The 24798-nt window shown below is 37.3% G+C and overlaps 1 protein-coding gene across 1 annotated transcript in view; it reads left to right on the top strand.

Moving 5' to 3' along the window:
- The window catches only part of LOC150091179 (protein Loquacious-like), a 333917-nt gene that overhangs the window by 66001 nt on the left and 243118 nt on the right, over positions 1-24798 (top strand). The window contains exon 3 of the mRNA XM_090382502.1: positions 13309-13380. Coding sequence (XP_090238628.1) covers positions 13309-13380 — 72 coding nt within the window. The remainder of the gene's footprint in view (positions 1-13308; positions 13381-24798) is intronic.

Genomic DNA, 24798 nt, shown 5'->3' with positions numbered 1-24798 from the left:
TGTTCAAGGTTTTAAATTTTTTTGGGACACTGAATTCTGCGTGCCCCTTTGGGCATGCATGCCATAGGTTTGCCACCCCCTGGCCTAGTAGCTTCTGTGATTACTTCGCTGAATGCTTTCCATTTACAACTTGCTGTTGGTGACATCATCAGCGTTTCCCACTGCATAAAATTTGAAATGTCTCAGACTGTGTAGTCACCTTTACGAAAGCAAAAACCCTTCCCTTTTTCCTTCACAGTAGTTAATGTCTTTAAGTAAATCACATGTTGGTACATTGTGATCTGTAGATTCATAATGCATGAACAATAGCTGCTGATAATCAGATCAAGAATATTGCTTCCTCTAACCTTCTAACAGCCTTTCTAACATACTACTGTAGAAAACAGATCCACAGAAGTCTTGCTAGTGTGTGTGTGTGACCAACCCACAAGTTCCAGTCAATATATGGAATGCTAAAATCCCTCTTTAGAAGAAGACATTGATTTACTTGCCCACTGTATTTCTTTACATCAATTTTTCTCATCAGTATCTGTCTTACATCAGAATAGAGACGACAGTGAAACAAAAAATGAAGCCAAGTTTCTGCTTCTCCACATTTACACCAATGATTGTTGTTGTTCATTATATTCATCATAGTCATTAGGCGAATGACGCAACCATACTCTTATTTCTTTTTTCCCAGTGCTTATATCACACAAAACTGACTGAACATTGCACTGGCCCTGTCAACTGGATGCACTGCCTTCAGTTTAATATGCTTCTTAACTAAGAGCATAACCATCCCATTTTGTTCTGTCTGTCCTTTCTGTACACCTAACCTTTGCATTATGCACACTGTGATAAATACATCTTTGAAACTCTAAGATCTTATTTTCGGGATAGGAAAGTAAAAGTACGTGCTAAGCATTTAATCTATGAGTCTTGTGTTTCCAGAGGATGCCCTCAGGGTTCTGTGCTGGGGCCGCCTCTCCTCTGGAATGCAGTTTTAGATCAATTGTTGGTAAGGGATAATCTGGATTGTATTAAGGTTGCTTGTGCGGAATACCTGTTGTTGGGTGTCTCAGGTTGGTCCAGGAGAAATATTGAGGAAAAAATTCAAGTGGTCCTTTGATGACCTATCTGATTGGGCGAAGGTGAATAAATTGAAAATTTCTCCAAATAAGACCAATTTTATGGTATTTAAAACAAAATTAAACAGATCTCCTAGAATTTTACTAGACAAAAAACAAATTTCTTCTGTCTCAGTGTTAAATTTCTTGGATTGGATTGGCTCTTGATAATAAGCTTACATTTCTGGTACATGTTAATAAAATTTTGGAAAAAATAAAGAATTTTACTGCATCTGTAATGCATATCTCTAGAAAGGAATGGGGATTAAACCAAAAAGGTCTTATTTTTATATATTTTAAAATGATATTTATTCCTATTGTGTCTTTTGCTTCCAGAATTTGGCATATTGCAGTTACTAAAACTAAGGTAAAAACAAAACTAATTTTCACGCAAAGATCAATGCTTCTTTCTATCATGCATATACCAAGTACAGTCCCTAATAATGCCCTGCAAGTGCTTGCTGGCACACTGCCTTTAGATCTACATATTATTTATTTGGGCATGATAAGTAAATTAAAAAAGGGCTTGTCTACTACCCAACTAGACATTACTTCAGATCTGGCTAATAATCTCAAAAATCCAACTAGACCTTATTTCAGATCCGGCTAATAATCTCAAAAATGAGAAAACAAGGATTTAGACTTGCTTGGTAGAAGTTTGGCAACAATGCTGCAATAGAGTATGGAGAGGTAACAAGAAATTTCATTCCGAAGGTTGAATATGTGGATTTGAAAACTGTTGAAGCCATGGTTTTCTCTCAGGATGAATACTTCATATTTACTCCCAAGACATGGCTCACTCAGGTCAAAACTGTTTGAGATGGGGCTTGAGCCAGATCCTTGGTGGTGAATGTGGAGAAGCAGAAACTTGGCTTCATGTTTTATCGTTTCACTGTAGTCTCTATTCTGATGCAACACAGATACTGATGAGAAAAATTCCTGAATTGTTAGACAGTAATGTTCACCTGTTTGTGGGTGGTCCAGGAAATTTTGAAGCCTTTCAGAATTTTGTGACTGAAGTGTTTCTCAAGAGACTTGACCTAAGATCCCAAATGGTAGATACAAGATGAGTGGATAATTTTTCCCTTTCCTTGAGTTTGGGTTACCTTTGTCGCATTGAGGATTTACCCTGCTTTTCCTCCAGGGATTTAATTTACAGTACAGTTAAAAAATTTAGAAGAACTGAACTTCTAGAAACAGTTATAGATTTTGTTTATAATCCTCTTTGCTGAACAGTTGGTTATAGACCAGTAATAGTTTGTATAGTGACATGCTGAAAACTGAAAAAGGGATAATACTTAAATATGAACACTATTAATTTAATTCAACTTCTATTTGTGCTGGACAAATCTTCAACATTTAAGATATATATATATATAAATCTGGCTAATCTGGTTCAGCTAAATATGTAACTCTATAGTTTCACCTCAGAGGTGAATGATTTAATATTCACTTATAACTGGCTTTTAGCAGAATGTGAGGCAAGGCTTCTTTGTGGGACATAAAATTTTGAGTATACCCTAAAAATGTGACATTTGTAAAATTTGAAAATATTGAGGAAATACTGTTGGGGTTACTGTGGCCTTCAGGTTACAGGTGATTAGAATCAAACTTTTGTTGAAAGGTGGTTGAAACTGTTGAGATAATCAGAAGAGCCACACATGGATAGCATGATTGCATGAACTCACCCGTCTCCTACCGTGCTGGAAACAGGGTTCCTGAAGTATGTAAAAGTAAAAATTTTGCAGTCTAAACCTGCCATAGTTCTATAAGATACAAATATAGATCTTAAGATTGGAATAGAAGAAATAATTTGAGTCGATCTACTCTGTGCTAGAGGTGGAAGGAACATCTGATGTGATATTGTAAATATATTAACATTAATGAGTAACTTGAGGAGTAAACTTTGTATATAAGTTTATATTGTATGTTTGTGGTGTTTTGCGCTTTCAGTTTTTTTTTTTTAAATTTATTTTATTTTATTTATTATTATTATTATTTTTTATTTTATTTATTTTTTGCTGGTACCCAGGACTGGGCAGCCGGGGTACGGGATTTTGCTGGCATCCACAGGTATAGCACTACCTTCTATGGATGCGAGATTTTGTGCATTGTGCACAAACATTGGCCCATAGAAAAGGCCTGTAGTTAAGATAGTGCTGCATTCAGGACTGGGCAACTTGAGTATGTGGTTAATGCATCCACTGGTTTTGCACTACCTCCAGTGGATGCAATAAAATACAGGAAACAGTGGAAGCCACATGCCAAGGATGGGCACTGGGCAGCAGTTTGCTACCTCTTTGCTACCAGGGAGCAGGTGATGGCTGCTCCCTGGTAGCAAAGAGGCATTGACACTCACAACACATACTGCAGAACATTCACTAACACTACATATAAATTCATTAACCACACCTCAGTCCTGTTTTACAGAGTTTCTGTATTTCTCCACAGTGGCAAAAGGTGGAGATGGACATTAGTCTGGGAGCCACCATAGGCAGGGTACACATCCATACATATACACCTGACCTTAACAAACCAACCAGCAAGACACAGCATCAAATACTGGCAGATCAGAACTTCATGGGCTGGGAGTGATCACAACCTGAATACCAGCCTTTGCAAACAACAGTCCCAACCAGACTGTTGCACGACTTCCCCAGGTTTAAGATGCATAATGCCAACTTTGAAAGATTTGATGTGAACCTAAAAGAAAAGATCACGCCGGAAAACATGGATAGGATTGCCTCACTTTCTGTAAATATCCAAGCCAAAGAGATCCAAAAGCTTATCACTTCCATATGTGAAGATACATTCAAAAAGAAGACAAGAAGAAAGAACCTCATCCCTTTCTGGACCCAACGACTAAGCCAACTAAGAAATACCAGAAGAACGGCCCGAAGGGACTACTAAAAGGCCAAAAGAAGAAACAGACCACTGGAGGAGACAACCTGACTGCAAGACATTTATAAAAACTATAGAAGAGAGTACCACAACACAATGTACAAAGAGAAGAAAGCAGCCTGGGATAAGTTTGTTAAGAACTCCCATTTTAAGAATTCATTTTGAGTTTAAGAATTCAATAGGCAATGCCCCTTGGGCATTAACTATCGAATCATTACTGGAAAAATACACCCAGGAGAGATACTCTCATCTATATGCACTTCTACAGATGATGAAACCCTCTCCTGGGTGGAATCAATTAAAGCCATCCTAGATAAAAACCATACATGAAGACGAAATTTAATCACAGACCCCTCATAAATCTAGCCCTCAACAAACTGAGATCAGAAGAAACAATCTGACGTATACAGGGATTTTTTTTGTTTTTTTTTTAGGAGCATTAGCAACTAAGGCCATATTGCTCCGGGATATGCGGTGATCATTCCCTGACATTTCCGCATCCTCCGTATTTGGTGGTGATGGGCTCGAACCCCGGTCTAATCAAGAAGCGTGTGCTACACACTGCTGCTCCTTCCCACCTGGCTACTGAGGCGCCTCGTATACAGGGTGATTCACTACCAGTGCGACAAACTTGCAGGAGGTGTAGGGGGCACAAAGGCGAATCGGAATCACATAGCATTGCCAGGTACGAAATGCCTTTGTCATGCGGTAGAGGACGTTGAACGGGAGGTTGTGTGAACAGCGATCCCGCTGGAAGTCAGCATTTGCAAACCGTTTCTGTTGAAGAAACCAAGTAGCAAAAGTCCTCCGGAGTGCATAATCCGCAGGCTCCAATGATTGGACGCGTTGCAGATGGTATGAACTCATTTGGTTTGTTGACAGTATCCTCCATACAGTGGATTGGTAAATACCCAATCGTTGTACTGTAGATTTTAGTGTTTTGCACCAACCTTACGTAAAAATAAAAACACAAACATGAAGAAGAAGCTGGAGAAGAAGGCTGGAGCCTTTGAAAGCTATGGTTTTTTATCGCTTTTAACTTAGTATATTTTAATGCATTTTATTGTTCTTAATGTAGCAGATTTTAATATTTTATATGTATAGTTTATCGTAAAGTTAAATTTATTGTAAATACAGGTTATTATAATTTATTATAAACACAGTTATTAAAAGTCCAGTTTCCTTTGTGTTTTTATTTTTACGTAAGGTTGGTGCAAAACACTAAAATCTACAGTATGAATATACCCAACCTCAGAGGCCTGTTTGAAGAAGTACCCAATCGTTGGTCTATCGCTCGAGTACTCGTACTCGATTGCCTTCTGCAAGACGTAGGACATTCTCCTCATTGTCTGGTATCCTTGTCGTTCGCTCTCGATTCATGGTACCTCTCGTGAAACAACTAGTCTCACGTAACCTTCTCATCATACGATTAAAATCATATGATGAGGAGCATGCCTCTGTGGGAAACGTTCCTGGTACAAGCGTAGAGCGGCACGCCCGTTACAGTCCGCAGCTCCATACACGAGGTGCATGTCGGCCAGTTCAACGTTTGAATATTCGTCCATCCCACTGCCTCGGGAACTGGTTTGCAAATGCTGACTTCCAGCGAGATCGCTGTTCGCGCGACCTCCCGTTCAACGTCCTCTACCGCATGACGAAGGCATTTCGGACCCTGCAATGCTATGTGATTCCGATTCGTCTTTGTGCCCCCTACACCTCCTAGTTGAAGAAGTTAAAGAATGGAAAATGCCCTGGCCACGACCTGGTGAAGGTGTTGAAGAGGGTCTGGTTCGTGAGGCCCCAACTCATCCAAAACCTTCTAGATACAAGATGGATGCTTCCTGAAAACCTCAGGCTTCTTTTTTGTTAGTTCCTTGAGTGACCGGGGTTCAAGCCCGTGACTACTAAATACGATAAATATTTGTATTGACGATTTATTGTAAACTCTACTGACTTGGTTGTCGTGCCGGAGTATAAACAGAAAATTTATTTTATTTATTTATTTACAAATAATCACTGAAATATATGATCAATAAAATTTCAAAAATCTCATCTCGACTCCTCAGATTCATCTTGTTTGCTGACATTGCGGATGGCTTCTTTAAATGCAGGAGAAGAATCCTTACTACTGTAAACAGAACCCGGATGCAGATGGACACCAATTTGGATACTCGCCAACAATGACAAAGACCAAAGCACGATGCCAAGCTGAAAAATCCTGATTGGAACCAAAGGGTTTTACTGTCCTAACTGTACTTTTCTCAAGGGATGTCTCTCTCTTCCATCCCCTATTGCCTAAAACTTTACTCCTTCCCCCTCCCTGAAACCTGAATTCTCTCACTTTTTTTTTTCATTGTTACCTTGACTATAGATCTCAACTACAAATGTTAACAAATATATATGATGAATGTGACTTATACAAATTTCTTAAAAACAAGGATAACTACTTTGCTCTAGCAAAATATGCAGACAAGGTTTTCATGTGAAGGAAAATGCTTATTGGAACTGACATATAAGTTTGTGAGAGACTTCATCTTGTGCCATGAATTTTTCATATCCTAATGGCATTTCTGAATTGTGTTAGAATTTATTAATTCTTCACAGAATTCGTAAATAACGAGTAATTTTTTAGGGTTTGTGTCATGGAATCTTGACTTTGGACTTGAACTTTCTTTTGTTCTTAGCAGACTTGTTTTGAACACCTGATTTTGTTTTGTTCAGACAAACTGCTGTTTTGAATATGTTATAAACTGTAAATATGTTATGTTCTTAACAGGCTTGTTTTGAACATATATAAATTGTAAATATTGATAATCAGCTTTGTGAGCTTTGCTCTGTTTTAATGTGGTTGGATCTAGATCAGTTTACTTTCCTGATGCTTTTGTGGATTAATTGTTAATAACAGTCGTGTGGATTTTGCCACAGGCTTAGTTATTTAATTGCTTTGAATTAAGTAATTAAGTTCTATATGCTGTTTTTTGATAATCTGGAATTGTTCAGATTTATCTGATTGGATGGCAGATTAATGTAGGCTAATTTAAACTTTGAGATTTTAGATCAAGGCTTCTTTTTCCTTAGTTGAATGATACTACAGTTAACTTAATATTTTAGAATCAGGTTGATTGGACATCATCCTGGTTGGATTCTAAATTAATCAGGGTTAGGTAACCTTATGTTTATTATCACCGGGTGTGTGACAATTGAGGGGGCCCCATCAAGCTCTCAGCAGCCCACATCAATGCCAGAGCTTGCACTTGGTCATCAGGCAACACAGTGGCAACTCCCAAGGCAGAATGCACTGGTCCCACAGGAACTAGTAGTTGTTGGTGACTCTATTGTCAGGGAAATGGGGAACATGCTTTGTAAAAAGGATAGGTGAAACAGGACCAGGGTATGTCTGCCAGGGGCAAAGGTTGATGACGTTGTAGAGGGATATCATCTTTTAAGGGCACAAAAGGTGATATAGTTGGGGGATTTGGCACTAATGACATTAAGAGTAGGAGACCGGCAGAATTACTTAACAAGTACAGGTCACTGTTGAAAAAAGCCGTGAATTAGGGTTGAATTTAAAAGTGTCTGCAATTCTGCCCAGACACAATAGGAGAGAGTATATAATGAGAGCCTTGTCAATCAATTCGGCCCTGGAAATATTGTGTAAGGCTCAAGGGGATTTTTTTCAACCTGGTCTGTACTTGTTAACAGGAGAGACTACTTCTACAGGGATGGGATACACTTAAATAGAAAGGGTGCAAGAATATTTGCTGATGCTATCGAGGCAGTGTTAGGAGGGTCGGAAAACTGCAAGCTTGGGGGGATACAAGGATTAATAGATTAACAGTAGCCACTGGCAGAGGTGAAAGTGATTCTTGCACTGCTTCTATTGGAATGAGCAGAAGCCTGAAAAACAAGATGCAGGATATTTCAGAGACTGCTGGGAGTCATTGCAGTACAAGTTATGTTATGTTATGTTATTTGGTTTTTAGGAGCATTAGCAACTAAGGCCATATTGCTCCGGGGATATGCGGTGGTCATTCCCTGACCTGTCCGCATCCTCCGTATTTGGTGGTCACGGGCTCGAACCCCGGTCTAATCAAGAAGCATGTGCTACGCACTGCCGCTCCTGCTCACCTGGCTACAGAGGTGCCTGCAGTACAAGTAAACATACGGGTTGTGTTAGGGTAGCTAAGAATAGAAACAGGTGCATGTATACTTGCATGTACACCAATGCTAGGAGTTTGGTAAATAAATTTGATGAATTTGAGGTATTGCTCAAAGCATCAAAGGAGGATATTGTTGGGATATCAGAAACGTGATGTCACACAGATATAAGGAATGCAGAACTGGAATTTGGGGAGTACAACATCTACAGAAAGGATAGACAGGATAGGAAGGGAGGAGGGGTTATGCTATTAGTTAAGAAACACATAAAATCCAATGAAGTGAAGCCAGTCGACATTGCTGAACAGTGCAGTGTCGAGTCAGTTTGGTGTGACATAAACATTGGGAGATCAAAATTGAGAGTAGGAGTGTGCTATAGGTTTAATGACTCTGATGAGTATAATAAGAAAGTGTACAGGGAAATAGTGGGCCAGTAAATCAGAGAGTCTTATAATGGGGGATTTTAATTTCCCAGATATTGACTGAAATTTGTGGGTTGGTCACTCGCACACTAGCAAGGCTTTTGTGGATTTATTGGATGATTGTTTTCTACATCAGCATGTTCGGGAGTCAACTAGAGGGAGTAATACTCTTGATCTGATTATCAGCAGTGATTCTTCATGCATTAAGAATCTGCAGATAAAGGAACCACTAGGTGGCAGTGATCACAGTGTGCTGAAGTGGGATTTACTCAGAGGTAACTACCATCAGGGGTAAAGGGAAGGGTTTTTGCTTTCATAAAGGCGACTACGATGGTCTGAGACAGTATTTAAATTCTGTACAGTGGGAACACCTGATGATGTTACCAACAGCAAATTCAAAATGGGAAGCATTCAAAGAACTTATCTTGGAAGCTACTAGGCTTTACATACCAACTAAGAAATATTATTCAAGGTTTAGACCTAAATAGATGTCAGATGAACTAATGAGACATATGGCTGAGAAGAAAAATGCATGGGATACATATAAATTAACTATATAATATCGGTGTAAATACACCATAGTTAACCCATAGATTTGAGCTACGCTACAATCGTAGCTCAAATCTATGGGTTAGCTATGGTGTAATTAGACCGATATTATATAGTTAATTATCAAAACCCATAAGGATTATGCCTAGTGCATTTAATTTTCCAAATACATTACCACCACACCCTTTTGGCATCTCTCATAATGTGGATATAACTTCACAACTGAGATGGCTTGTTGTATTACCTGGGTACCTGCCCGCCCACTGATGATGAAGCCGCACAGCTTCGAAACGATCGTCTGGGTGGTGGTACCGCTGAAAATAAATAACAGTAGTCTTCTCTACTAGAGAAGCGTTATTTATTTGAAGTAATTCAATAGTAGCTATCTTGTTGTGAAGGCAACCACATTATGAGATACAATTAAAACGATGCCTTCTACGCTACAATCGTAGCTCAAATCTATGGGTTAACTATGGTGTATTTACACCGATATTATATAGTTAATTATCAAAACCCATAAGGATTATGCCTAGTGCATTTAATTTTCCAAATATAAATTAACATGTGACACAGAAGCCTATGATAGATATAAGCTGATCTCTAACCAAGTTATAAAGGAGGTTAGGCAGGCGAAGGCAGATAACGAGAAATCTTTGGCAAAGGATGCAAAGAGAAACAGCAGAGTTCTTTACTTATGTAAACTCTAGAAGGACTCTAGAAGTTTACATAGAGTTTACTTATGTAAACTCTATGTAAACTCTCCATATTTGGTAGTCACGGACTCAAACATTGGTCTAATCAAGAAGCGTGTGCTATGCACTGTTGCTCTTACCCACCTGGCTATGGAGGCGCCCATAATTTAGGACTGGCAGTTTAACTGTAAGAACAATTATAAAAAATAAAGAATTAATTTTAGCAGCGGGAAAGACAGCTGTTCCACAGCAAGCAACTAGGGCTAGGCCAGCTATTAGGACTGAAATGGAGAGACTTTAACTAATTTTATTGAAGATAATATCCAATGCAGAATTCAGTTAAGTTAAATATTATAAAAAAAAGAGAGAGAGAGAGATTAGCCTATATGATGATCTGAAGAAAGCTCACCTAAAAAAAAAAAATGTGGAACCATTTAAAGCTAGTAAGGGCTGGTTGAATAAATTTAAAATACAGGGAGAAGCTGCAAGTGCAAATCAAGGAACCGAAACTTTCAAAAAAGAACTTGTTAAAATTATTGAACAGGGGTATTATGTGTTATACTTCTCAACAAGTTTTTAACATAGATGAAGCAGGACTTTTTTTGGAAACAAATGCCTAAAAGAAGTTTCATATTGAAAGAAGAAGAAAACATGCCAGGTTTCAAAGTGGCGAAGAATCGGTTGACTTTATTGTTGGTGGTAATGGTGCGGGGGATTTAAAATTAATACCCCTTTTAGTTTACCAGGTAGAGGGCCAAAGTACAACCGAAAATCGATATATTTTTCATGATTAAATTCATCAATTAAATTAAATCAATTAAATTCATGATTTTAATTGGAATTTTAAGTTTAATTTTGATACTTAAGTAGTTACCACATAATTATATACATATGTAATCCAGAATATTTTATATGTACGCATATTTGAATATTAAATATTTTGACCAATATTTGTGCATCTTTTCACTACCGTTTCTTATTGATTAGGAAATATCCTATGGGAATGCGGCGCTCTCTGAGCGCAGATTCACTTAGCGCTCTGTTTTTACGGAACGAATTATCAGTGTTAAGTGGGGGTCACCTGTATATCTATCATTCATTGTTTATATATTATTTTTGCAGTTTATTTTGTTTCACATGTTTATTTTTGTAATTGTATAAGTACTGCATTATATTTTATATAATGTATCATATTTATATAACGAATAAAAAAAATGTAATAAATATATTAATAAAATAATCATTTATAAAATAGTTTGTTGTTATTGTTTACATGTTTAATATAATGTTTTTTGTAATATAGACATACAATATTCAGGCACTTCTTATTTAAAACCAAAAATAAAAGGTAGATTAGCATTAGACAATTGGCACCTTTTTTGTGAATGTCTGACAGAAAAATCCTGGTTGACATCACTGTTTGGTGCCTCCGTAGCCAGGTGGGAAGGAGCAGCAGTGCGTAGCACACGCTTCTTGATTAGACCGGGGTTCGAGCCTGTCCCCACCAGATACGGATGATGCGGAAAGGTCAGGGAACGACCGCCGCATGTTCCTGGAGCAATATGGCCTTAGTTGCTAATGCTCCTAAAAACCAAATAACAAACAATAACATCACTGTTTGATTTTATGAATGTTCATGCAAAGTTCCCTTTGACACCAATTTTTGAAATTTATAACACAACTATTAATAGTAATATTTTCTGCAAATTTTATTTGAAGAAAAAAATATACATCCAGAAGACTTGCTGTACTGATATAGTTCCCTAAAAACAATTACAATTAAGCGAAATTTTCTTTTATTAAATGCGCATTGCAGTGTTATCAGTTTTACACCTGTTTTTTTCTGTTTCCAGTATGGCTTCCAATAGATGAATTTCCTTGATTTTGTGTTAGTAGATACTGTACACATAAAAATAACACAAAGAAAGGAAGTATGATCTTTTCGTTTTCCAAAAACAAATCGTTGTAATTCTTTCGGTTATGTTTATTATGCCAACAACAGTTGCGTGCAATTTTTTTTTTTTTTTTTTTTTCCTGTCACGCTTGTGAGTGATGGGTCCTTCTGTGTAACTCACTGCTCCATGAAACTTATAATTCTATTTATCCAGTGGCGGTGCACACATACAGGAAATTCAAACAACTTCAGTGACGCATTCTATAATCAAGGTCAATGGCTGAAAATGCTTACTTGAACATACAGTTTTGCTGTTTATGTGTTAATTAATAGATTTTCTGAATTTTAAAGTTGGGACCTCAATGAAAATGCTCCTGTTTATGTATATTGAGAGTTTAAATTTTGTAGATTGAATAGAAATTATAGAAACAATTAGTAATTTCACTATGGTAATTTTCACCCCAGCGGACTAATATCACTTGAAAACGGGACAGGACTGAAGCAGGGTGTTGGTTGGAAATAATATTCCTCTAAAATTACTAGCCAAGATAATCCCTACACAGGCTGCTGCATAGAGAAGGGGATGGGGAAAACAGAATTTTGGGGGTTTGTTATATCTGTTAAATTCCTCTTTTTAGTGTTTTCAAGAATTTGAGATTGGCTGTTGTGACGATTTTTGTCTCAAAGAACCGGCTCTCATTAACTGCTGACTTTTTCCCATCTCCTCCCTCCCCCAGTTTTTTTATTTTTTTTATTTATTTATTGTATTACTGACTAGTGTTCTATATGAATACCATTTTACCTCCTACACTATTACTGCATTCTGGTCCTTGTAGTTAGTGTAGTGGTTATGACTACTATCCTTATACATCACTGATTTTCAAACTTTTTTTGACCACGACCTACAGTAGGGAATACATTTTACTTGCAACCCAATATACACATATGTGTGTATATATAATGTTTGGAATTCTGGTCGCAACCCATTAAATTGATTTCAGGATCAACTAATGGGTCGCGGCCCACAATTTGAAAAACACCGTTATACATCATGTGAGAGGATAGCAGTCATGCCTTGTGTTCAGATCCTGTCTTGGCAGAAAGTTCTTTTATTAGTATTTTTCTTGTTGCAACCAAATTGGCCAGTCTTGGGTGAGGATTGCGCCTGGAAATTTAGGGGTTTTATTTTGTTTTATTATTATTATTTTTTTTTTTTTTCCAAACAAACAGGCTAACCAGCTGAAGAATATGTGCTGTTATAGATATAAGATACTGAAGCCTCATGGCCTTATTTGCTTTATTGTTTAACAGATGGCATTGCTGAACTCTGGTTAGTTAGCTCAATCTCATAATAGGCTGTTATTTTTGCTCTCTGCTGAATTAACCTGACAGAATAATTTACAGTTTGTTTCATTAAAATTAAGAAATTAGGAGACTGTGTACAAATTTTTAAATAATTACTTATCATATACCGTACTTTGTTAAACTACAAGTTTTATTTATACTAATTACTTCTGGAAAATGTGGTTTTTTTTTGTTTTTTTTTTTAAATAAAGAGTTTAATTCATGTGTATTCTGACTAGAACAAGAACAAGATATGAATGATTCAAAAGCAGCCTCGTTATGTTTTGGATTAGAACAAATACATCTGACAGGTAAGCACTAGTGATAAATCGAATTTTTGTAAATGTGCATTGCCTCTTGTTTTCCTTGTTTCCCCCCACCCTTAGTATAGAAATTTAGCAAAAGAAAGAGACAGACAAATGAAAAAAAAAAAAAAACCTTGAAGTGTATCTCCCTTGTAAAAAAAGAAACAAGTCAGTTAATGCATGCAGCACGTTACATTTCAGGTGTGTCCAATTTTCTTTTTTAAATTAAATGATTTTTTTCTGTGATTAATAGAAATGAAAAGTAAATATAGTTATCTCTTATAAATTAATTACTAATATTATAACTTTATAGAACAATTAATAAACCTCTATAGGCTTATGTTATTTAAACTTAGTCATCATTTAGTTTAATTACAGCTATATAATACTTATTACTCTCCTCCTGTATTACTCTTAAAATAAAGAGAGTAATGGTATTTGCCATATAGTGCAAGGAAGCCACAGGCTTTTACTGCCCTGTCAAAAAAAACAAAAACAAGTAGATAAGCAAATACAAATTATGTGCTTCTGTCCTCATATAGGTGACTATCAGTTGACCTTTGAATTTATTCAAACTGTCAGCCTCAGCTACCTGCGAAGGAACTTTTTCCAGCAATCAACAACTCACTGGCTAAAAGAAAACTTCCTACAGTCTAGTGTCTGGACCTCTTCCCCTGTAATTTTAATTTATTGTCCCTAGAATTCTTTATAACAGTGAAAATTCTGCCTTTGTTTTGTTTTATTAATCCCTCTCAGAGCCTTATAAACCTAAATCAGGTCACCCCTAATGTGCCTCCTGCCAAGCTCTGTAGCTCACATAGTCTGAGTCTTTCCTCGTATAGTTGCCCTTTTTCTGATCTCACCATGCAAGTTACTTGTCTTTGGACCCTTTCAAGAAGGTCAACATCTTTTTTCAGATGAGGTCTCTCCATATTTGAACAATACTTCAAATCTGGTGTAACAATTGCCTTATATAGGGGGAATCAAATCGCAAGTGGGATTATGATCTCCATCTCTACAGGATAACATTCGATAAATCGTCAATAGGACACCATAGGCTTTCTTGACTGCCTGTTTACACTGTTCAGAAAACTTCATATCTGTCCATATCATAACTCCCAGATCCCTTTCTTCCTCTCCTGTTTTTAATTCAACCCTGCCAAGTGTGATAATATATATTTGAGGTTGCTATTCTCCAAGTGTATAAGATGTTGCATTTAGCTGCATTAAAACATAGCTGCTACTTCCCTGACCATCTCTGAAGTCTGTTCAAGTCATCCTGAAAGAACGCTGCTTGGCACCAATCATTAACGAATCTACCAATCTTAATATCATTTGCAAAATTTGACATCCCGATTTCTATCCCTTTGTCTATGTCATTTATGAAAATGAGAAACAACAGCGGTCCAAGAACTGATTCTTGAGGGACCCCACTCCTGACATTACACTAATGTGACAAATATCCATTAATCACAACCCACTGCCTTCTGCCCTGCAGCCACCCAGCAATCCATCTTAGAATCTTACCAGTTATCCTAACATGTTCAAGCCTATACAGTAACGTCTCACGAGGGACCTAGTCAGATGCTTTGCTAAATCCAAATAAACTATGTAGAAATTGTTCCCCGCATCCACACTTACTTACTGATAAGTAAGTGTGTCAAAACAGCTTACTAAGTTAGCTAAACATGAATTTCCCTTAACAAAACCATGTTGTGTATTCTTCAGCATTTCATATCTATCTAAATGTCCTCAAATTGCACTCTTAATTATTGCTTCTAAGATTATCCTGTCACTGAAGTCCGACTAACCAGTCTATAGTTACTGACCTCACTCTTGGAACTGCCTTTATGTATTGGCGATATGTTGGCGCTGCTCTAATCCAAAGGAATATCTCCTGAGTCCAAAGATCCCTTCATAATTAATCTCAATAGTTTGGTTCACTCCTTGGCGGCCTCTCTCAAAATTACTGGGTACAGGTAGTTCCCAACTTTACGAATTAATTTGTTTCTAGCGCGTGCTCGGAAAGTGAAAACTCGTAGTGGGAATTTATTTCCCATAGACATAAGGGTTACGTTCTCAACAATGAAAATAGTTAGCTAATTAGTTTATGTTTAAACAATGATTGATTTATCCAAAGAAATGAAAACATAGCCTGTAAAATCATGAAAATTATAATTTAATGAAATTATTTATGACTTACAAATGTTAAAGAATGTTTATTCTTCATCATCGACTAAATGCATACTCATTGATCACTCATTGTTGGTTTGTTGCACGAGGAGTTGTCTTCTTCAGAAATGCTTCAAGAGGCATTTGTTTCCAAGGTAATCTCTTCTCTTTTCTTTATAAATTTTATGATAGCATGCATAAGCATTTTTAATGATACGCACAAATTGCAACTAACTAACACAATACGCGCAAGTGAGATTGCAACTAACTTTGCATGGAGTAACAAGTTTACAAAGCTTTAAAAAAAATGTTTTTTTATATGATTGAAGATTGCAGTGAAGGAGGAACACATTTCACCATAATAACTTAAAAACCCATGCAATTCCAGCTATTGGTATTATTGCAAATGCAGTAAGATCGAGTTTACTACCCATTTATAATTGATTTCACTAACAGAAAGGCCCAATAAAGGGGAAAGTGCAAATTGTTTTTATTGTTTTATGGTTGTGATCTCCAGAAATGTGCTTTCGAAAAATATCACAAAGGCATTCAAAATTGATTCTTATAACGGAACATATGATAATGATGAAAGTGTAGTGCAATTTCCATTATAAAAATGACTTTTAGAAAGATAAATAGCTTAGTTATATAGTAAAAATTTCAACTTCCAAGGTCTTGGATCGAATAACTAAAACACAATGTGTTATTGGGTTTACATTACTTTATTTTACGATTTTACATCGTATCATTACTTTATGATACAATGGAACGGGTTAGTTGTTGTTGTTGGTTTTTAGGAGCATTAGCAACTAAGGCCGTATTACTCCAGGATATGCGGTGGTCATTCCCTGACCTTTCCGCAGGGAATGACCACCGCATATCCCAGAGCAATATGGCCTTAGTTGCTGATGCTCCTAAAAACCAAAAACAACAACAACTAATCCATTCCATCGTATCATAAAGTAATGTAAACCCAATAACACATTGTGTTTTAGTTGTGGTGACGGTCTCGAACCGCGATCTAATCAAGAAGCATGTTACGCACTGCTGCTTCTTCCCACCTGGCTACGGAGGCGCTGGAACAGATCTGTATCGTAAAGTGGGGTGCACTGTATTGTATAGCTAAGGTTTGAAATGCGGGATTTATGAATGTTTAACATTCATTTTTTACAATTAATGTTCATATTTTTGATTTTGTTGATATTTGAAAAAAAAAAAAGAAAAAACCTCTTAAAACCAGGAAATCGTAAACCGAAAACTCATAAAGCTGGAACTGCTTGTATATGCCATCATTTTCGGCAGCCTTACTTGCCTTTTCATCATCTGTAGTTTCGAAATCACTAAATTTATATGGCTCAGTGTCTCACACAGCTGCTTTTTAGTATGAAGAGTTTTTCATCAGTAAAGACGGATATGAAGTACATATCCAGTTCATCCCAATAGCATCTGGGTTATCTAGGACTTTCCCACACCAATTACACAAGCGTCCAATCTGCTTAGCCTTCTTCTTTGTTATGGTCACGTACATGAAATTTCCTTTTCACCATTCTTTGCTCTATTAGCCAGTGCTCTCTCATATTCAATCTTGGCCTCCCTAACCTTATTCATGGTACTATTACAGATCAACTTTTACCTGTTGTAGGCCTCAGTACTTTTCATCGCTCTGTAACTGCCCCATGCTATCTTTTTCTGCTCTCTTTGGCCAGTCTTGTCTGCCTTCACCCTCAGGCATAATTATGAGAGCATCCTTGGACTTAGCGGAGGTCCCCACGGATGGAGATGTGCAAATGTATCTCCAATTCACAAAGGGGGATCGAAGGGTGATACGAGTAATTACGGAACAGTTAGTTTAACTTCTGTTCTGTGTAAAATAATGGAGTCACTGGTTAAGGATGCATTGCAGGATCACCTAGACAAGACTGCAGCAATAATTCAGACACAGCATGGGTTTGTTAAGGGAAAGTCTTGTCTGACAAATCTGATAGAATATTATGATGTGGTTACAAAGTAACTGGATGCAAAAAATAATTTTGATATCATATACTTGTATTTCAGGAAAGCTTTTGACACTGTCGCGCATGGAAGACTACTGTACAAATTGGAGCAGAATGGTATTAAGGGTAAGTTTCTACAATGGATAAAAGGATGGTTGAGTGGGAGAAGACAGGGGGTGTTAATGAATGGGTGCTGCTCTTCGTGGACTAATGTTATTAGTGGAGTCCCACAGGGTTCGGTGTTGGGTCCACTGTCGTTTTCTATATTTATCGATAATATTGGTGAAGGTATATCGGGCTTAGTGTCGAAGTTTGCATATGATACAAAGGTTGGCAGGGTTGTTAATGACAGTAATGGCAGTGTGCTACTGCAACAGGATCTAGAAAATTTGGGCAGATGGGCTGAGAAGTGGCAACTGAAGTTTAACCTTGACAAATGCAAAGTACTGCATGTAGGTAGAAGTAACCCCAGAGAAACGTATCAACTGTGTGGTACTACACTTAAGGTGGTAGAAAATGAAAAAGACCTTGGAGTAATTGTGCAGTCAGATATGAAGTTTTCTGAGCAATGCAGACAGGCTGCCAGTGCAGGTCATGAGGTTTTGTCAATGATATATAGGAATTTTACTAGCAGGGAAGAGGTGATTGTCCCTCTGTATAAGGCAATGGTCAGGCCACGCCTTCAGTACTGCATACAGGTCTGGAGGCCTCATTTTAGGAAGGATGTAGATTTGCTTGAATGTGTACAGAGAAGGGCAACAAGATTGGTGAGGGGAATCAACCTGCGAGGTGATCTGATTGAGGTGTATAAGGCCTTGAATGGGTTGAGCACACTCAATTCTGATGGGATTCTTTCGCTTGTTCAGATTACGAACCTAAGGGGGCATAAATTGAAATTTTAAGAAGGACAGATATAGAATAGATGTGCGAAAATTTGCCTTTAGCCAGCTGGTGGTTAATTGCTGGAACAAACTTCCATCTGTCATTGTGGAAGTTGATAGGTTAAATAAATTTAAGGAGAAACTGGACATCGAAGGAATTGTTTTGGAAATTTTTTTTTTTTGGCTGATGCTGCATAAGCTTATACACTTGCTTTCTTGCATCACATGCTACTACTACTGCTACTATTTCAGCATCGACCTCCTGAAATGTCAATGTTAAACTTCATTTGCCACCTCTCAGCCCATCTGCTCAACCTTTCCAGATACTGTTGCAGCAGCAGCAGCATAGCATCAGTAGTGTCCTTAACAACCCTTCAAACCTTTGTATCGTCTGAAAACTTGGACATTAAGCTTGATATACCATCATCAATATTATTTATAAATACAGAAAACAATAATGGACCCAACACTGAACCCTGAGGGACACCACTAATAACATTAGTCCACGATGAGCAGTGTCCATTGATTACCACTCTCTGTCTTCTCCCCCTCAACCACCCCTTTCTCCATAGCAGCAATTTGCCTCCAATGCTAGACTGCTCCAATTTGTGCAGCAGTCTTCCATGTGCAACAGTATCAAAAGCCTTTCTAAGCTCCAAGTATATAATATCAAAGTTATTCCCTGCATCCAGTTCTTTTGTGACCGCATCATAATATCCAATCAAATTGGTCAGGCAAGACTTCCCCTTAACAAAACCATGCTGTGTCCGAGCTATAACTGAAGTCTAGTCTAGATGATCCTGCAGTGCTTCTTTAACCAGTGCCTCCATTAATTTTCCTGGAACAGAAGTTAAACTCACAGGTCTATAATTACTTGTGTCAGCCTTTGATCCTCCTTTGTGAATTGGGGTCACATTTGCACATCCCCTGAGTCCAAGGAAGCTCTCATAATTATTGTTAAGGGTTTGCTTACTTCCTTTGCTGCCTCCTTTAATATAACTGGATAGATCCCATCGACCCCAGGTGCCTTTCTTGTGTTTATCTTCAACAATTTCTCCTCCACTTTACTCTCAGTTATTACAAGATTATCTAGCTTACTGCCAGAGTTGAGTACACCTCTGGCATTCCCCTCGCTGAATAACTCCTCATGTGTGAATGTCGATGCAAAATATTCATTTAGTTTGTTAGCTACCTGAGCAAGATCATCAACAGTTGAACCATCGATATCAAGTGGATCAATCTGATTCATCCCCTTCCTTCTAGAGTTTACATAAGTAAAGAACTTTTTGCTGTTTTTCTTTGCATCCTTTGCCAAAGATTTCTCATAATCTGCCTTTGCCTGCCTAACCTCCTTTGTGACTTGGTTACAGAACAGCTTATATCTATCATAGGCTTCTGTGTCACGTGTTAATTTATATGTATCCCATGCATTTTTCTTCTCTGCCATGTGTCTCATTAGTTCATCTGACATCTATTTAGGCCTAAAGCTTGAACAATATTTCCTGTTTACCTCCTCCTTCCAATTGTTTTAAGTTTGAGAAATACTGAAAATCTCTGCATACCAATGAAGATCTATATAGGCCTATCTTGACTTAGAACTCTAATAGAATTGTGCAGGTTTGAATGATGGTAAGATGGTTTACCTTGAAGTCGGTTCTGTACTTTTAAATTTTGAATACAGGTCTGCCAAATAGAACATGGGTTTTACACTTTTTAAACTCATCAGCAGTGATGGATCTATGCTCTTAAGAAGCTCCACAGTTGAGTCATGCAAACTGACGTGTTTGCAAACTATCACCTCTTGACAGCCACCTTACTTCGTTATGCAAAAGTAATTGGTTGAACTTTCATCATTTTTTTTCACATAAATGTGATGGCAAACAGACAGACTTGAATTAAGTGGATGCGCTTTGATTTTATTAATTGATCTGATACACACTTTTAGAGCATCATGCAGCTTACCATTTAGTTTTTTTGCTCCAAAGTGGTGTCTATGTTCTTTGCAGCAAGATGGTGTTATACCCAATGACCAGTGCATACTTCCGGAACCTTTTCTTTGAGAAGGGTGGTAAATTCTCTGTAATGGCCAACCATAGTTGGGCACCATCGGTAGCCACTGCAGTTATATTGCTGAGGGAAACATTGTTTTTTTTAAAGTACTCTTCCAAACACTGTAGACCTCTCCGCCCATTTTTCTTAATACTTCAGAGAAACCATTGTTTGAGAGATGATTTAATATATCTTTAGCGAGAGTTTTTAGCTCAGTGTCTGAGGTAAAATGACCTTTAATTCACCCAAGAAACAAGATTTGAGTTGTAGGAAGTTATGTTGCATTACATGATGCAAAATAACAAATGTTTTCAAATCGAGTCTTTTCTGGTCCACTTAGTGATTCAGATTTTTATGGGCTCAAATATAAGATACATTGCAATAGCTTCCAACAGTATGAGTGTAAATAATGCATTTCATTTCAAAACAGATGATGAGCATATGCTTATCAGCAGACTTTGCGAGTTGTGCCTTTTTTTTTGGAGGAAGATGGGTTGTATTTACACTGCAAATTTTGTTTTGATTCAGGATTGTAGTGCTGTATTCAGAAGTAAATTTTTAAGCAGCAGTTATTCTGCTTAAAAATCACTTATCTGTCCTTGTTAGGTGTTTTTGAGGCCCACTCTAACCTGCCTTTGTTCAGAATTAGAGTTGAGAGTCCCAGTATAAATATTTGTATCATTCCTAAATATTCTTTCAAAATGTTTTTTTTTTTTTTTTTTTAATGAAAACCTCAAACATGAGAGGAATTAGAACCTATAGTACCATGCATGGGCTGAAGGTTGAGAAGATGAAAGAGGATACTTTTTGACATTAGACTTGAATTTCTGTAGATTGTAATTTACAGGTATTAATTGTAATTTTCTGTAGATTGTAATTTACAGGTATTAATTGTAATTTTCTGTAGATTGTAATTTGAAGATTGTAATCTTCATGGGCAAATGTTATTAGTGGAGTTCCCCAGGGTTCAGTGCTGATCCCATTGTTATTTTATGTATTCATCAATAATATATATGAAGGTTTATCAGGATTAATGTCCAAGCTTGCAGATGATACAAAGGTTGGCAGGGTTGTTAATGACAGTAAAGACAGTATGCTATTTCAACTGGATCTAGACAAGTTGGGAAAATGGGCTGAGAAGTTGCAACTGAAGTTTAACATTGACAAATGCAAAGTATTGCATATGGGTAGCAATAACCCAAGAGAAACGTACCAACTGTATGGTACTACACTCAGGGAGGTGGAAAGTGAAAAAGACCTGGGTGTAATTGTGCAATCAAATATGAAGTTTGCTGAGCAGTGCAGATGGGCTGCCAGTGCAGGTCATGGAGTCTTGATGTCAATGATATATAGGAATTTTGCTAGCAGGGACAGGGAGGTGATTATCCCGTTCTAAAAGGCAATGGTCAGGCCACACCTAGAGTACTGTGTACAGGTCTGGAAGCTTAATTTTAGGAAGGATGTAGTTGCTAGAACAAGTACAGAGAAGGGCAACAAGACTGGTGAAGGGAACAAAGGAGTGCTCTTATGAGGAAAGGCTTTGTTGTGCAAATTGCAGCTTCTGGAGACTAGGTACCTGTGAGGCGATCTGATTGAGGTGTATAAGGCTTTGAATGAATTGAGCAGGCTCAGTGCTGATGGGATTCTTCCTCTTGCTCAGATTAAGAACCTGAGGGGGCATAGATTATAATTGAGGAAAGACAGTTCTAGAATAGATGTGTGGAAATTTTGCCTTTAGGTGGTTGATTGGTGGAACAGACTTCCACTTTTATTGTGGAAGTTGATAGCCTAAATAAATTTAAGGCTGAGCTGGACAGGCATTTGGAACGTATGGAGGAGTGAAATGGAAGGTTTTTTTTTTTTTTTTTTTTTTTGGCTGATGCGGCATAAGCTTGCTTTCTTGCATCATATGCCTCTGCTGCTAATGCTAATTTTATTTTCATTAGTTCCTTTCAATTAATCATCATTGGTTGCTAGTTGAATGAACTTGTCGCCTTCTGGAAGTACTGGACTGTGCACGTTTTCTTGGAACTCATTGTCCTCCACTATGGGAGAGCGTTGTTTCCTTGATCTTTATTGTCCCATAGGACTCTAAATAATTACAGTTTGCTGTAAACAGCTGCATGACTACCAGACCTTACATTTAACAGTTTTTTTTTTTTAACTGCTGTTTTTAAAGAATAACATGATTAGTAATATTTCTAATTGAGAATTATGAAATCTAACATGGAAGGGAAGACTAATTCATTAAGAAAACCTGCAACTGGTTCAAAGGGTAGAGTTAGCAGTTCTCCAAAGCCGACTGGGGAAAGTTTATCACTGTTAACTCAAGAAAACCCTAATAGGGAAGGTTCCATTTCAACTCAAGAAGTTGGAACTTCTGTAAGCTATGGAGAAAATGACAAGACAGAAAACCTGGATAAATTACAGGATCCTTCTATCATGTATGATAAGATATCCAATATGAGAAAAGATGTAATGCACTTCCTCATGGGGGGAGACCAACAAAGTTCCTAAAAAGGCTAGAGATACAATTATGGAAAAATGGTCAAATCTTGAGACTGTCATTTTCTTAATTGATATTGAGAGATTAAGAGCTATTAATAAATGAATCAAAATCCAGGCCAATTTACTAGATAAAATTGTACAAACTTTTTGACTATGGAATATTAACAAAATGGACCATATCCAGGAATCAGTTAATCAAACTGCTGAAACAAATACAGCAGTGTATGGAGGAACAGATTCAGGTTGCATCTTCTGTGAGATCATATGCTAATGATGCCCATGGAGCACCTTCGGTGAATGAAAAATCAGTAAGATCAAGTGAAAATGTCATAATATTACGAGCTTCAGAAAATAGTAATCTGAAAACGAGTGTTGACATAAAAAATTTAGTATCTAATGCTTTAAAGTCAGAATTCAAGAATGTAAAATAAAATCCTTGAGATTAGCACATAACAAAGGCGTAGTGCTAGAAACTACTAGTGCTAGAAACTACTTCCAAGTCTGACCTAGTTAACATATCTACTTCAGATTCCCTGTCCTCTGCAGGCATATCTACAGGGGTTCTCAAGAAAGACAATCCACCAGTTATGATATACTTAAGGATTTAAGTAAAGAAAACATCATTGAGGATTTAAACAATAAAAATCTTAGTAACAACAGATTCTCACTAGAGGAAGTCAGAAAGGAAATTACTTTCAGATTTACGATAAGATCGAGATCTTCATCGAATGTTCACTGGGTAACCAGTTTTACCCCTCGACTTTATAAATGTATCTCAACTATGGACAGGACTTCCTTGGCCTGCAGCTTGCATAGACATCAGCTATTTATGATTGTTATGAAGTGTTTTTATGCTTGGAATATGGATATAAGGCTCAGTACTGTACCCACTCATCTCCATCTTGTGGGAATTGTGCCCGGAGTGGTCATGTCTACGCAGAATGCCCGAATAAAGAGGAATCCCCTTGATATATAAATTGTAAAAGGCGCAAAAGAAAGTTCCAGCATTCTATTAAATATCTCAACTGCTGCAAACATAAAAGAACTTTAGAACTGGCATGACAAAGGATTTCTGATGATCGAGTCTGATGCTGCGAATACAATGAAAACTGAATTTAAGCCTATTAAAGTTAAGTCATTAAGATTAGTTCGTAACAAGGGAGTTTTATTAGAAACGGCATCAAAAGCTGATTTAATAAATATTCAACGTCAGATCCTTTAGCTATGGCAGGAATTGCCACGGTGGTTCCCAGAAAAGATAATCCATCCATAATCATTTATGATGTTCCCAAAGATTTAAGCCTGGATGAGACACTAGAAGAATTATATTGTAAGAATTAAGAAGAGTTTGGTATTACATGGGATGAAGTCAAGAGGGATATAAACTTCAGATCTTCAACTAAGTACAGAAGCACTATAACAGGGCATTGGGTAGTTAGCATCTCTCTACAATTGTATAAACTGATTTCTACATTGGATAGAATTTACTTGAGTGTTACTTCCAATAGGTATAGGCCATTTACGATAGTCTCTAGGTGCTTTTTATGCCTTAGGTATGGACTTATGAAATATTGCTCTCAAACCTCCCCATCTTGTGGCCATTTCGCAAGAGGCAGGCATGTACTGGCAGTGTCCCAATAAGGATGAAGAACTGTAAGTGTGGGAGCCATGAACGTCACCACTCAGTCAGAGATTCTCGTTATCCGGAATATTTAGGGGCTATGGAGCTGGTACGAATAAGGATGGCCAATGAATAATCGAAATAATCAACAATCGAATGGAGTTAATAAACTCAGAAAAGGATCTACACATGATTCTGT

This window comes from Mastigoproctus giganteus, chromosome 1 (assembly GCF_048544385.1).
Source record: "Mastigoproctus giganteus isolate SK-2022 chromosome 1, ASM4854438v1, whole genome shotgun sequence".
Taxonomy (NCBI): domain Eukaryota; kingdom Metazoa; phylum Arthropoda; class Arachnida; order Uropygi; family Thelyphonidae; genus Mastigoproctus; species Mastigoproctus giganteus.
Note: the sequence above shows the minus strand (reverse complement) of the source record. Positions and strands in the feature narration are given on the sequence as shown.